Source organism: Mus musculus, chromosome 9 (genome assembly GCF_000001635.26).
Source record: "Mus musculus strain C57BL/6J chromosome 9, GRCm38.p6 C57BL/6J".
Classification (NCBI taxonomy): Eukaryota; Metazoa; Chordata; class Mammalia; order Rodentia; family Muridae; genus Mus; species Mus musculus.
This window is the reverse complement of record NC_000075.6, coordinates 15,728,875-15,743,892: the sequence shown is the minus strand read 5'-3', so window position 1 is coordinate 15,743,892 and position 15,018 is coordinate 15,728,875. Positions and strand designations below refer to the sequence as shown.

Genomic DNA, 15,018 nt, shown 5'->3' with positions numbered 1-15,018 from the left:
TTTCCTCAGGGATCTATAGAAAATCCCGAAACAGGATTCCTGAAATTCAAACTTCCTTAGGAGTATAGTGCTTTAGTCTTAAATTTCATACTTTAAAATCATACTTAATAGCAAAAATTGAGGTTTTCTTAATATAAAATAATACTCTCACTAGTGTCTCAATGACACTCAACAGATGTCTTCAATGCTACTTCCTCTGGACTGGTGTTGAACCTGTGAGTAGTTCCAGGCATTACCATGAAGGTAGAAATAGCATCTCTCTATTCTAGCCCATGCTTATTTTTTTTTTCCTCCAGTGGTGAGTGTGGTGGTGGCACTGATGAAAGACCTGGATGCTGCTTCACACGGAGAAAGGAATAGGGTTCAATGTGTTGTAACACAAATCAGGATAAGACTTTTATTAAGTTTAGTTATAGATGGCGGGACAACTGGATATGGCTTCTCATGATGGACAGATCCCCCTATATAGTACAGTGGAGAGAGAGGGACGAGTTGCTATTTCTTCTCTTATGAGGCAAACACACATTCTATGAACAAGGGATTTTTGTTTATTGGTTTGGTTTTCAAGACAGGGTCTTCTTCTGTAGTCCACCCTGGCCTGGAGTTTCAGATCTTCTGACTCAGCCTCCTTAGGATGCTCCACCTGCCCCACAGGGCTTTGTTGCTATTTTTTTTGTTGGTTTGTTTGCAGCTTTTCTCTTGGTGAAGTTTCTCACATACTTCTAGATGTCCTTGTCTCAATGTCACAGGCTCAGAATTCCTAAGAGTCAATATATAAAATCTTTGTTTCCTTTGGAAAGGGGTTGTGATAGTGCTTTCTGAAACCATTGTCCCATTTTATAAATCCAGTGATATGACCTAGTTATCTCAAGGCTTTTCCAAAGGGCACATCAAATTCTACAGATTTATGGAACACAATATGAGGTGTTAAAACACGTATACAATTCATGGTTTTCAAATCACAGAGCTGACACACCCATCATCTCAACGTTTATGAGTCCTTTATGGGGTCAGCACATTTTAGCTCCTTTGACACTGTGCTAAGTTGAGTGATGCATGTCACTGGGCACATGGGTCTCAGTGTCCTCTCGTTTTTCATCATACTCTTAGATCTCTGAGGCTCTGAATATCCATAAAGACTGTTCACACTGTTAACTAAGAAAATATTCACACATCTGTCTCACACATACACAGTAATAAGAATGCAATAAAACTTAAATAACAAAAAATTAGGAGGGGATACCACTATGTCTCAGTGGCTAAAGCTTGCCTCCCAAGCCGAGGACCTAAGTTGAATCCTAAAATCCCACGTAAAGATGGAAGGAGAGAAGCGGCTCCACAAAGTCGGCCTCTGACCTCTCTATGCATCGTGACACATGCAGCCATATAACAATAAATAAAATAAAATTTAAGGCTTTAATAAAGAAAATACTTTGCTTGTGCAATTTTCAGCTAGGATATTTCCTATACTATTTAATCTTATGAGTAGAAAACTTAATAGGCATTTATTAGCAAGCAAAATAATTATACTTTATTGACAATTCAGAAGTCACAGTACTTTTAGGCATTTTCAAACTCGTTTACAAAGAAAAATAAATATAAGAAATGATACAACTCCAATACAACTTTACTTTCAATAAAGCTTACAAAATCACTTTTGAAAAACAAAAATCTATAGCCTGAACTGTTCATGTCATGAATATGGATTTTCCTATGTGATCACCATCTGGTCCTATCTGGAGTAGAGTAGTTGAAACGGATTCAGATGTGAGTCCCTGTGGTGTAACATGCATGGATGCACACAGGAACGAGCCAATTCTAACAGGAAATCCAAATAATTGGGTGATTTGTCATTTCACTCGATAGGCGATAAATTCTAGACCTAGCCATTTCTTAAGCATATTTCTTTTATAGCCTAGGTCAGAACCAACGAGATGCAGAAAGTCATGTATGGCAGTAACATGCAGCCATTTAATGACCGGAAGAATCCTGTTATCTGCACTAGATAAATCCCTTACATTTTCTTAACTAAGGGAAGATAACTGAGCCAAGCTAGTCAAATAAACACAATTTCCAACATTTTATAATTTTACATTATTGATGCTTTATAACAGTTTTATCACTCAACAGTTAACATCTGCTGAACCACTCATGTTATATAAACAACTGCATTTATTATTTCCACTGGCTCTGTTCTGTATCTTTCCCATCTTGACTGAAAAAAAAAAAGGAGTCGCACACAAGGCCTAATGTATGCTGCCAGTAACAGATGTGCTGCATCTGTGGGCACCACAGTGAAATGGTGAGCTATGTAAAACCTAGTTAGCAAGGGTATCGATGTGCACTTAAGCTGGCATTCTCTAGGACCACAAATGCACATATACCAAATAAGATCAAACCCTGATAGGAAATTCACAAGCGCACGGCCATAAATGGCTTATGAACACTTTAAGTACACCATCTAACAAGACTCAGAGCCAGCTTTGGTGACAGGTCAGAAAGAACAGAACAGGAAAGTACTGGAGCACCACAAACATAGCTTTCTTTACATTAACTGGCACATCTAACCTGAAAACTTCCCAGCTCCGACTTCTTCAACTGTGGAGAAAGGGGGACACATGGAGGGAAAGAGCCTGTGTTAAAAAGTCCTGTGGGAACAGTGTTTTGAGTGGACTCAGACACCAATGCATTCCTCGGAGCATCAGGGAACAGAGAGCCATTGGGAGTAAGCAACAGCTTTCTTCTCAATGCTTCACAGAGAAAATAGCACCTATGCAACTGACTAGCTTCCAGGGACAGTTCCCACCATGACAGGAAGTAACTGCTGGGGTCACTGCAGTCACCATGTGATCCAGCAAACACGAGTTCGCCATGTGTGCCTGCTTCCCCTCCCTCCAAGTCCCCAAACAAAAGGAAGAGCTGCTAGAGTCAACATATCTTCTCCAAAAATCTTTAGAAGATAGAATTCTGTAAAGCCAAATATCAGAGAAAAATGATCAAATGGTAAATACGTCCTCAGACACCCTTAAACAAGTGTGTGTTTCTTTTATACTTTGCATATAAACAGTGGCTCACACTACAAATTAAAACTATCTCCTCTTCTCCCAGCATATCTTCCTTTCTGTATTGTGACTCCTCTTGTGTTGATAACCTGGGGACTTTCATATGAGCTGTTGATTCAGCAGCCTTCCTCCATAAGAAATCCGGGCTGATAAGATGCTCACACTCTGTGTGTGGAACTTAAAAAGCCCTGCAGTGACCCACCAGTTAAAAACCCACTGCACTTGAATTCCACAAGGAACAGGTGAAAACACAAAAATAAACTGAGCATGCCGAGTAGAACACACCGTGAACACAGCTGACAAAGAGCCACATGCTGCTTCCTGGGCGGGGAGTTTGTAACTCACCCTGTGCCACTGTACATTTCTCACAGTCAAATTCCAATGAAATTCCTTTCTTCACATCCTCATTCACTGCCTAAGACTGAAGACTTGAAGTAACAATTTAACATAAAATAATATAAACAATTACTAGAAATATCTAACATAAATGTTATAAAGTTTTGGTTCTTATGAATGCATAGCAAAATAAAGCTTCTGATATGTTTATAGGCCCACACCTGAAGGCAAAGTAACGACATAAGCAAAGCCCACCTGAATAAGTTAACATTTACATAAAGAAAATACAGAACTCCACAGAAAGCTTGGTACCATCTTCCAGCTAACACAGTATAGAGCCAATGGGCAAAGATGTCCAGGAGATGGCCCCGCTCAGTCCTTCAAACTCCCCAGTTCTCCTCTTCAGCATCAGATGAGCCTGGTTGCTTTGGCTAGTGTGTTTGAAGACAGGGTGAAGGCCACATCTCTCTGGACAATGCCTAAGTGCTCCAGTATTTACTAGACAGTTCTCTATTGTTTTGCATCTTCCTAAGCGTTCATTTGGCAGTTCCTTTACTCTGCCCATTCAGATTAATGGAAGACTGCAGTAAGGAATGCTACATGGCTAGGAAATCCAAAAGTTCTGTATTTTGCCAGGTATTTATCATGCCTGCAAACCTAGGAGACAAGGAAGCGTGTGACTAGAACACTACACAGCCAGCCCGCAGTCTCCTACTGTTTAAGGGGCCTCACCTCCTGTGACCTCTGCCCTACAGCACACCCTACAGCAAGCCAGTCTCCTGCTGTATAAAAGACTGTGAGCTTCTTTCCCTGTTTGGGATCTATGGAGCCACCAGGCAGGTTTCTTGGATTTCTTTTCTGGCTTTTTATCATGTCACATATACTATTCAGACATAAGACACACACTCCCAAAGGATGAAACTATAATTAAGCTTTACACTAAAATTAAGCTGAATGTGTTTTATCATTACTGACTATGACATGAAAAATCATTTTTCTTCCATCTCTGAATTGGGTCAAGTATCAGGTTCTCTTGACTCAAGCTTAAGTCACCAACACTTCTGGAACTCCATTTCCTACAATGGTAACCATGCTGGCTAGATTTATGTCAACTTAACACAATCTGGAGTCATTTTGGAAGAGAGGAGAGGCTGTGGGGCATCCTCCAGATTGATGATTGCTCTGAGAGGGCTATGCCCACTGTGGGCGGCACCACCCCTGGGCTGGTTGCCCTGTGTGCTGTAAGAAAGCAGGCTGAGCAAGCCATGAGAAAGAAGCAAGCCAGTAAGCAGCACTCCTCCTTGGCCTCTGCATCAGCTCCTGCCTCCAGGTTCCTGCCTTGAGTTCCTGTCCTGACTTCCCTTGATGATGGATTGTGATGTGGAAGTGTAAACAGAAGCCCTCTCCTCCATAATTACTTTTGGTTGTGGTGTTTTCTCACAGCAACAGAAACCCTAACAAGACACAGCTAGGGCAGCAATGTTCCAGGTCCTCACTGGCCCTTTCACCTACGGCTGAAAGAGGAAGTCAGAACCTTGTCAGTGCTTCCCAGTGCTCCTCTATGCTCTGTAGAGCAGAACAATAGAGCGCTTCTGGCTCTGGGAACTATCTAATGCTTGCACGGTGGTCAGCTGGAGTCTACTGTACCTTCAGGGCTTGTCAGCAGCATCACCCATGGAATAAAACACAATCAACGCATCTCTGTGCACATACACAGGAGGTGTACTTTGCTATTGTGGGGTGCTTCAAAGAGGTTTTTAAACCATGTGCCTATTTAATTTATACCATGTTGAAATCCTTTATCTTCTCAATAGTGGTAAGAAACACAACTCTTACTCAAAGTGTTTCTTAAAGAAACACAATAATGGGCTGTGCTTATTGTTTACATTTTGAATTTTAAATTTTTTCAATTTTTCATTGTCATTAGATAAAAGCAATAATCTTCCATAGTTTATCATAGCTGCAAAAGATGTCCAGTTCACAGTCAAATTGCAATACTCTGCCAACAAAAACTAGGAGTTTGGCACTGTTCAGTGTATGGGGAAGCACTGTAGTCGTTCTTGACTGCTGTTAGAATTGGGGTGACAGGAGAGGGTTCACCGCTCTTCTCCCATGATTACAAACCACTTGTTATGCATGTAGAGTTCACATTCAGAAAGGGACTCTGGGAGGTGCCAGCAACAACTGCCGTAGTCGGATAAATAATTTCTTCAACAGTGACATAGGTGCCCAACAAGAAGCCCACGACTCCAGTGAACGCTATGGAAATGTTTTTCAGGATCATCCATATGTTGTAGTGGTCCTTAGAAAATGTAAGGATTTCCACAAGTGGGGGCAGGATCAGGGCTAGTGTACTGCTGCTCACAGCCCCCACGAAGGAGATCACAATGTCTAGGCGAGGAATGAGAATCGCCCCAGCACCTAAGAACAAAAAACACAATTCCTGTTGACATGTGTGCTACATACGCAGGGCTAAGTGCACATCTTTTTTAACACATGAGAGTAATTAGCAGAAGTCACCACTTATGGGAAACCGATAGAATTTATTCTGATCTAAGGAAAAACAGACCAGAGAACATTTCCTGAACTCATACTTATCAACATTTCTCATGTAAACAACTCATAACATTTTGCTCAGAGATTCCAGCTTCTATTTCGAAGCACTGATTCCTGTGCCAGTCACACAGCAGAGTCTATGACACACAAAACAGTGTTAGCCATGAATACAGGAGCATGGAGAGCATCCGTTCTTACAGTGGGATTCTAAACAACCATTCTCCAGGACACAATGTACCAGAAAGCCATTATCAAGAGTGCATACCACACCCACTGAGAGGGAGGAGTCAATGAAGGATACAGAAAATCAGTGGACAAGGCAGGATGTGCTGTGTGGTGGAGCAAGCTTCAATTCCAGAATGTGGGTTTCTAAGTCAGGAAGACCTTAAGATTGAGGAGAGCCTGAGCTACAAAGCAAGGTCCTGTCTCAAAATCCAAGATCTGAGGATTAACTCTGTGTGGCTGGCTCAGGCAAGGACCTGGGTTTGTTTCCAGTACCAAAAATTTAAAAATTGAATGAGACCTGGATATATGTATAGTCACAAACTACCTCTGTGAAGTAACTGTGTCTTTAGAGTAGGGAAACACAGAGGCTACTTTATGCAGGTGAGCAAAGCTGGTGTTCTGAGCTGGTACACCGAGCACTGCTCAGCTCATTCTTGTGCAACTCTTGCCAACAGTTGAACCCTAAGCCAGGAGCACTGATGAAAACCTATCACCTTGGGATGTGGGAAGCTGAGGCTCTCAGAGGGACACTGAGTTCGAAGCTTCCCTGGTCTGCAAACAGAAACATTGCCATGTTTCTAAATGTAACTATTTGCAAAACACGCAATTTAAGCAGTTCTCATTTAAACACATGCAAGACAACCATTGTGACAGACACGCACTGATACTTACAGGTGATACTAACCAAGAGGGACCGTATCCCAAATTCACAAATGCGCTTCCATTTGGCATGAAGTCTAGCAGTGACTCCAGGGATAATGATCTCTGCTGGGACATAGAACTGAATTGAATAGGTCACAAAAATGCCAAAGGAATACAGAATTTTCACTGACTGATACAACCTGTTGGAAAAAAAGAAATTCACCATTTAGTTTTTCTTAATGGGAATATGACGTTGCTCTGTTTTTACTTTTCAGAGAGCAAACAAGAACTATAGAACAGAAGTCTCTTTACAAACCTCCCAATCAAAGGTGCTTGTCTGAGCAAAAGCCAACCAAGCTAGATGTGGGAGGGCACAACTACAATGCCAGCGCCAGGAAGCCACAGCAGGAGGACTGCTGTAAGCTCCACATCAGTCTGGCCTACGTATGTAGGAATTTCCAGACCAGGCTGAGGCTACAGAGTAAGAATCCTGTCTAAGGAATTGAAACCGTGACTACTTCATTCCTAGTCCTCATGCAGACAGAAGAGCCTGTTGAGGCTGAGCACAGGCTTAGGGGCCTAGAAGACTGCATCTAGGGCCAAGCCAGTACGCCATGCTTAGCTTCGGTCCCAAGGAGAGATGGTCAAGCTTTTCAAAGCAGTTTTTTTTTTTTTACCACTGTAGAAACTTGAATATCCTTGTTACTTCTTTAAAATATTGAGTCAGAGTCAGTGACCTATATGTAGACGGAAATGTCATATAGGCTCCGAATTTGAGCTCTCCTTGCTTGACATTTTTGTAAGCCAAAGGTCACAAGGAGGGCATCTGAAAAATTTCAACTACCAGAGTTCTCTAAGGTGTACCTGATGCCTGAGTTAAAAATCACAGAACTACAGGAAGTAGTAGGGCAGTGCTGAGACTCTGAGGCAGTGCTGAGACTCTGGGGCAGTGCTGTGACTGGGACAAAGCTGAGATGGAGTGTGCTTCAGTTTGAGTAAGGAACCATCTCCTATGTTCTTTCCCTATGGAAAGGAAACATCAAGGCCTACAGCCTCACCAGAAATGGCATACATGTGGAAGAGCACTTCTCATTGGAACGCATCCTATTATCCTAAAAGGATATAAAGGACTCCACTTTCAGCAAGTGAGTCATTAGGGCTTAAGCTTATTTCTGACGTCTTAAGACTTACAGAAGTCAGAGTACAAGCAGCTCCCTAGTCTGACCAAGCAAGGACTCAGCCGGCTTTAGCCATAGCACAGGAATGGGCAGACAAAGTAAAAGTGGATCTAAAATGTGGCAAATTAAGTAATTAGGACAAGGAAAGTCCCCAGGCCTAGAAATAATAAATCTTAATTTAAAAATTACCCAAAGATTTATTTAGCTAGAGCCTTAAAAGTTAAGTATAAATGGTTGTGGCTGAAAATATGCAAACTTACTAAGTGACTATTTGTTCAAGTATTCTGACAAGCAATTGTAGAGAATTAAACATTCTTATTAGTTCATTATTCCTTTAAAAGAGGAACATTGCTTTTTTCTAATTATACTTTATTGTTGTTTTCAAAATATGGCTGATAATATACTTTAAAATGTAAATAGGCCCACAACCACTTTGCATATAAATATAATTATACTCCACTGACATAAAGTTGGAGTTACACAGGCTAAAACATGGTTAGTGTTAATGCCATTCTATGTGCAGCACTGTTATTTAGTGTTATAAGGAACGTTGTTTCTTCACAGGTATGTGCTAGAGAAGTGAGCACTACACAAACTGGCTTTTCAACTCTGGAAGAGTAATACAGAAATGACCATGTGTTCAAACAGGCCACATAAAAGCAACCATTTCATTTTTACCTATTTTCTGTTTCAAAAAACCATTTATTTCTATGGTTGGCATCTGTACTTTCAATAACACTTAACAGTTTCTCTCAACTTTTCAACCTTTGTTCTCATTTCAGTAATAAGAACCCACAGAGCTGTGCATTCCGAGTTATTCACAGAAGACATGCGGGAACACATGGCCAGGGCCACTCTGCTCTCTCACTTTCCAGAACACTCTGACCTCTGAAAGGCAGCTGACCTGTGTCTCTCAGGCAGAGATGGTAACAGGTCCACAGCCGCAGACAGCAAGCAGAGAGCAGGCGGCACCCAGCCACCCTCAGAAGAGGCTCGGAAGACCGCTCTAACACAAATCTCTCTACTCTGACTTGTTCTCCTGCTCTTCGGGATGTCTTCTGTGTCCTGGGATAATTTCTGGAGGCTTTTTTTTTTTCTGGCTGAAAAATCAGGTGACTTGCAAGGCTTTCTTGAGGCTAACCTATGATTGGACAGTCTTTGAGTCACAAGTCCCAACTTGCTCTATTCTAACATGAAAACCACAGCAAGCAGGGCCGGGGTGAGGCAGTGCTACAGAAAATGAGTGAGCTACTCCAAGCGGAACACATGAGCATGCCTGCATATGGTCCTGCCCATCCTCCACGTCTTGGCTGAAAGCAGAAGCATGTCTTTCTCAGCATGCTTCTCTTCAGTTCCTTTTGCAGTAAGACTTTCCACAGATACCTCTGTGGATAAAGACTGCTCTTGTTTCTACTCATGTCTCATAATTGAAATTTTAAGCACCTCTCAAATGCATCTTCGGTTTCCACTGATAAGGAAATCATAGTATAAAGTTTAAATGCTTAAATCATCAATCTAAAAACATATCTTGGTAAATTACATCTAAGACAGACACATAGCTAGGACTGATAAGTCATCTCCACCTACCACATGTCCTGGGGAAGATTCAGTGTAATGCTGCCTTTGATCTCGTCACGGAAACACATGTAGCCTAAAGTGGCTAGGCTGATGTACAGCACGGTGACGATGGCCATGCCGATGTTCAATGCCTGAGGGAAGCGTTTGGACTCTCTCATTTGGTTTTCCAGTGGTAGCACCTAAGAGGAGAATAACATTAACTGCTCTTAAAGGAACAGGATATAGGAATTTCAGAATAACTAGGGTCTTGTTAGATAGACAAGTTGGTCCATCTCCTGTAGTCTGTGTGGAAAATCTTATTTTCAATCCACATGTAAGTGCCATTTTCCTATGTGACATGTAGACATATCTATGTATGTAGGCTTGTGTGTGTGGTGTGTGTATTCTCATGTTTGCATGTGTGTGTGGTTGATGTCCATCTCCTCCTCTATTGCTTTCCTCCTCGGATTTTGCCCCGTTGGGTTTTCTTAGAGAATGTCTCACAATGTACCCCCTGGTCAGCCTAGAACTCCATAGACCAGCCTGAACTCCCACTCACAGAGACTTGCCTGCCTCTGTCTCCACATGCTAGGACTAAAGGTGTGCACCATCCCACCAAGGTTCCAGCTGTTTTATGGGAGTTTCTCCCTGAACCTGGAGCCTCCTGACTAGGCTAGACTGCATGCCTATGAGACCTAGGACTCTACCTGTCTCCACTTCCGAGCACTGGGATTACAGATGCACCTCAACCCCGCCTTTTATGTGGGTGATGGGGTCTTCCTTGTTCTGCAGGCACTTTACCAACTGACCTGCCTCCTTAGCCCCTGGATTTTTAAACTATGTTTTCCTTAATTCCTAAAAATAACCTGCTGGTTATTTTTTAATTATATATTCTAAAGAAATTTTACACACACACACACACACACACACACACACACACACACACACACTGTAGCTGTAGCTGTCTTCAGACGCACCAGAAGAGGACATCGGATCCCATTACAGATGGTTGTGAGCCACCATGTGGTTGCTGGGAATTGACCTCAGGGCCTCTGCAAGAGCAGTGAGTGCCCTTTCCTGTTGATCTATCTTACTAGCCCCCCATTGGGTATTTTTAAATACCTTTTCTTATTAGAATGACTTTAGATTTGTTTTTTTTAATGCAAAGGAAAACACAGATAACTCCCATATGCCCTTGAAACAACTGTCCCAAGATTATCATTTTATATTACCAGTTGTCACAACTGAGCCAACCCTAGTGACTGAATCCTGAATTCCATTTCGATTTCTCTAATGTCTGCATGAACGACCTCTTTCTGTGCCAGGACCCCATCCAGGAGCCCAGGCTGCATCAGTCATGTCACCTTGCTTCCTCAGTCTCCAAAGCTCTGTCTGGTTTCTCGGTCTTTCTTTGCTCATTGCCTTAACTTACTGCAATCCTCTGCACAGCACCCTCTGCACAGCATCCTCACAGCACCCTCTGCACAGCACCCTCTGCACAGCACCCTGCACAGCACCCTCTGCACAGCACCCTCTGCACAGCACCCTCTGCACAGCACCCTCTGCACAGCACCCTCTGCACAGCATCCTCTGCACAGCACCCTCTGCACAGCACCCTGCACAGCACCCTCTGCATAGCATCCTCTGCACAGCACCCTCTGCACAATCTGGGTCTGCCCTGATGCCTTCCTTCCTGATGCCTTCCTTCCTGATGCCTTCCTTCCTTGTGACGAGACAGTGTCATTTCAGAGGATACCACACTCTGAAGTGCTTTTCCTGTCACATGTCTCCATCATGACTGATGAGTGGTGTGGTTCAGACCGGCCACGGTAAAGCCACCTTCCTACCCCCTTCCCCCCCCCCAATCATACTCTGAGTCTCTAACTCTAGTCCACTCTCCAAGAACTAAATGATAATTAATCTATTCCTGCTGGAAGGAGGCTCTTCTGGGAATTCAGCCGAGCAGTCATTAGTTCAACCATTTATGTCACTGGGGACTTGGGGAGACTTGTTATGTACACTGAGTAGCAACCCGCCACTGTCACGCCCTCCGTCACTCATCCTGTTCCAGCCTTTGTCACTGTGAAATGAGGAGGCATTCATGCATCCCTGATGCTGTCTGCCACATTGTCCCTCGGAGCATCCCCTTCCTCTCTGGCCTACAAAGAGCCCCACATTCATCTTGCTCCTTGGTTTTGATTTTCATCAGACATTTTTCTCCACAGAACATGGTTCTTTTCTGCAGCACACACAGCATTTAGAATTAGGGTTCCCATGCTGAAAGTGCTATGTGAAGAGTATTGCTTCTAACCCCTCAGGAGACAGAGCACGTAAATTAAGCTCACATGCATATGAACACACATATACATGTCCATAACTGCTCTATATTACATGTGTGTGGGAGTGTGTGCATGCATGTACGTGTTGGGTGTGAATGTGAGTGTGTATGTTGAGTGAGTTCAGTGTGAATGTGTGTGCGTATGTATGTAAGTATGCGAGTTCAGTGTGAATGTGTAAAGTTACTGTCATCTGAAAATCAGAGATAATTCTCCCTTTCGGGTGGGCACATCATATTTGTTTTGAGGTACAACATTATGGAGATGTCACTGCCGAGAGATACATCCTGAGGCTCTAGCATCTTAAGTATTTCTACTCTAAATACTTCCAATAGTTATGGCCTAAAGTATGGATGTGAGTGTGGGAGTTCACTGTGAATGTGTGTGAGTGTGTATGTATATATGTGTGAGCTCAGTGTGAATGTGTGTGTGTATGTGTGAGCTCAGTATGAATGTTTGTATGTATATGACTTCAGTGTGAATTGTGAGTGTGTATGTGAGTTCAGTGTGAATGTGTGTGTATATGTGTGGAGTGTGAGTTCAGTGTGAATTGAGTGTGTATGTGTGAGTTCAGTGTGAGTGTATATGTGCGTGTGAGTTCAGTGTGAATGTGTTTGAGTGTGTCTGTGTGTGTGTGTGTGTGGTGTGTGTTCAGTGTGAATGTGTGAGTGCATGTGAGTTCAGTGTGAATGTGTGTGTATATGTGTGGAGTGTGAGTTCAGTGTGAATTGAGTGTGTATGTGTGAGTTCAGTGTGAGTGTATATGTGCGTGTGAGTTCAGTGTGAATGTGTTTGAGTGTGTCTGTGGGTGTGTGTGTGTGGTGTGTGTTCAGTGTGAATGTGTGTGTGCATGTGAGTTCAGTGTGAATGTGTTTGAGTGTGTGTGTGTGTGTGGTGTGTGTTCAGTGTGAATGTGTGAGTGCATGTGAGTTCAGTGTGAATGTGTTTGAGTGTGTGTGTGTGGTGTGTGTGTTCAGTGTGAATGTGTGTCTGGTGTGTGTGTTCAGTGTGACTGTGTTTGTGTGTGAGTAGGTGGCATGAAAGTAGAAAGGGGACTACAGAAGAGACCAAGAGCTCTTGGGAAGGTGACAGGAGATAGTAATGGAACGTGAGACTTGTCCTAGGTTTGAGACCTAATGGTCAGTGGGGTAGACTTGAACTATTGTTTGGCTTTTCTACCAAAAGGAAGGAGGAGGAGGAAGGGCTCCATGGTGTAGGGAGGATCAGCCATGCAGGAGGGGGAGGGGAGCAGAACAAAGGATATGACTTACATAAATACCATGGGAGACTCTGATCGGTATCCTAGCTAAAGAAAATTTTAAAAATTAAAAAGGGGAAGAGGAGGTGGGATGGTGAGGCTGGTTTTGAATGAGAGTGGACTTGGCAGCTGCTGGCAGAGAAACAACATTTAACTAAATATCCAATGATTAAGATCCTAAACTAATAACAGACATACATTAAAATCCATAGCTCCAGCTACAACAGCAGTAAGAGGAGCTGTGAGAATATCTAGAATTTGTAGGAATTCAGCCTGCAGACAGTCCACAAAGGGGCAGAGGAGTCTGCCTTTGAGACTCATCCATTTGCACTCACAGGAAGAAACATTTAAAGTGCTTTTGTTCTGATACCAAGCCATCAGACCTTGAGACATTAGCTTTGAAGACAGCTGACATTAATATTGTAATTTCCCTAAACCTACACATTTTAGGCCATAAGTACTGGAAGTATTTAGAGTAGAAATACTTAACAAGCTAGAGACTCGGGATGTATCTCTCGGCAGCAGCTTCTCCATAATGTACCTCAAAACAACGATGATGTGCCCACCTTAGAGGGAGGATTATCTCCGATTTTCAGATGACAGTAACTTTACAATTACTTGCATGGCCTTCAGCTATTCTAGTTTATAACATGTGACGTTTGGGCTGGCAGGTGGGCAAGCCTGATGACCTGAGGTTGGTCACCAGAAAGGAAGGGCTGGGGATGGCGGATCACATCATAACCCATCACCCCTGGGTAAGGTGGGAGGTAGAGAAAGGACAATCACCTAGAAGCTCTCTAGCCAGTTATCCCGCAGTATCTCGGAGCAGCAGAAACAAAAGACCTTGCACCGTAGAGTAGAAGGAGAGAGAGCGAACTCTTGAAAATTGTGCTCTGAATTTCCCAACCCACACCATATACACCTTTTACAAATATGCTATTACAGGGCTCGGTGAGCAAGAGCACAGGCTGCTCTTCCAGAGGACTTCGGTTTGATCCCCAGCACCCACATGGTGGCTCACATCTCCCTATAACTCCAGCTCCAAGGTCTCATCACCTTCTGGCCACCATGCAGGCGTGCACTTGGGTGTACAACCACACTTGCAGACAAAACACACACATACATAATAGAAATTTTAAAATTAAAAAAATGCTCTATTTGGGCATATTAAATATGTGTGACACAGACAAAACAAAGTTGTTGTGTATCTGAAGTTATATGATACAAGAGTTTTCAGTATGCAACCTTGAGGCTTTTATAGGCTTGTACTTCCAATAATTATTCCCATTAATCCTAAAAGTCTAGTCTAATATCATCACTTAACCTACCAAGGAAAAGACTTAGACCCTAAGAAAACATGTCTAAGATTAAGTTACTGGTCAGTAGAAAAGCCAAACAATAGTTCAAGTCTACCCCACTGATCAGTAGGTCTCAAACCTAGGACAGGTCTCACTTGGTAGACCTGTGACTCTGACCAGCACTCCTCACCCAGCCCTACCAAGCCCCTCCCTCCCAGGGCCCGGCTTCCACATCACTTTCCCCAGTCTGATCCTTATAGAACTCAGCCATTCTGGCTACAGTGATCCCTTGGTCTCTTGGCCAGCAGCCTCTGTTGGTCCTTGGTTAGAGCCCCCTCTTTCTCTCCCTCCCCGTCTCCTCTCATGGTCTGGTTTAATCTGCCAGCCATGTTCAGCCGGGCCTCTTCCCTCTGACCATTTTCTCTCTTATATCTGTAATAAAAGTCTTCTCTATCTCTTAGGAGTAGTCATATACCCCTCCTTCTGTTTCATTTTGTCATGCGTCCACCAAACTGGGAGTTATGGCCTATGCATAAAAGAAATTAAAACACTGAAAGAAAATATGTATTT

At 43.0% G+C, this 15,018-nt stretch overlaps 1 protein-coding gene across 6 annotated transcripts in view; it reads right to left on the bottom strand.

The window, feature by feature from the left end:
• Positions 1-1,504: 1,504 nt before the first annotated feature.
• The window catches only part of Slc36a4 (solute carrier family 36 (proton/amino acid symporter), member 4), a 32,651-nt gene continuing 19,137 nt past the window's right edge, over positions 1,505-15,018 (bottom strand). For 4 of the 6 annotated variants that reach the window (NM_172289.5, NM_001357566.1, XM_006510170.4 and 1 more), the window contains exons 9-11: positions 9,587-9,756; positions 6,852-7,021; positions 1,505-5,819 (exon numbers count right to left, since the gene is read on the bottom strand). In NM_172289.5, coding sequence (NP_758493.2) covers positions 5,515-5,819; positions 6,852-7,021; positions 9,587-9,756 — 645 coding nt within the window. In that variant the 3' untranslated portion in view covers positions 1,505-5,514. The remainder of the gene's footprint in view (positions 5,820-6,851; positions 7,022-9,586; positions 9,757-15,018) is intronic. The other 2 variants (NM_001357565.1, NM_001357567.1) reach the window with 1 other exon arrangement.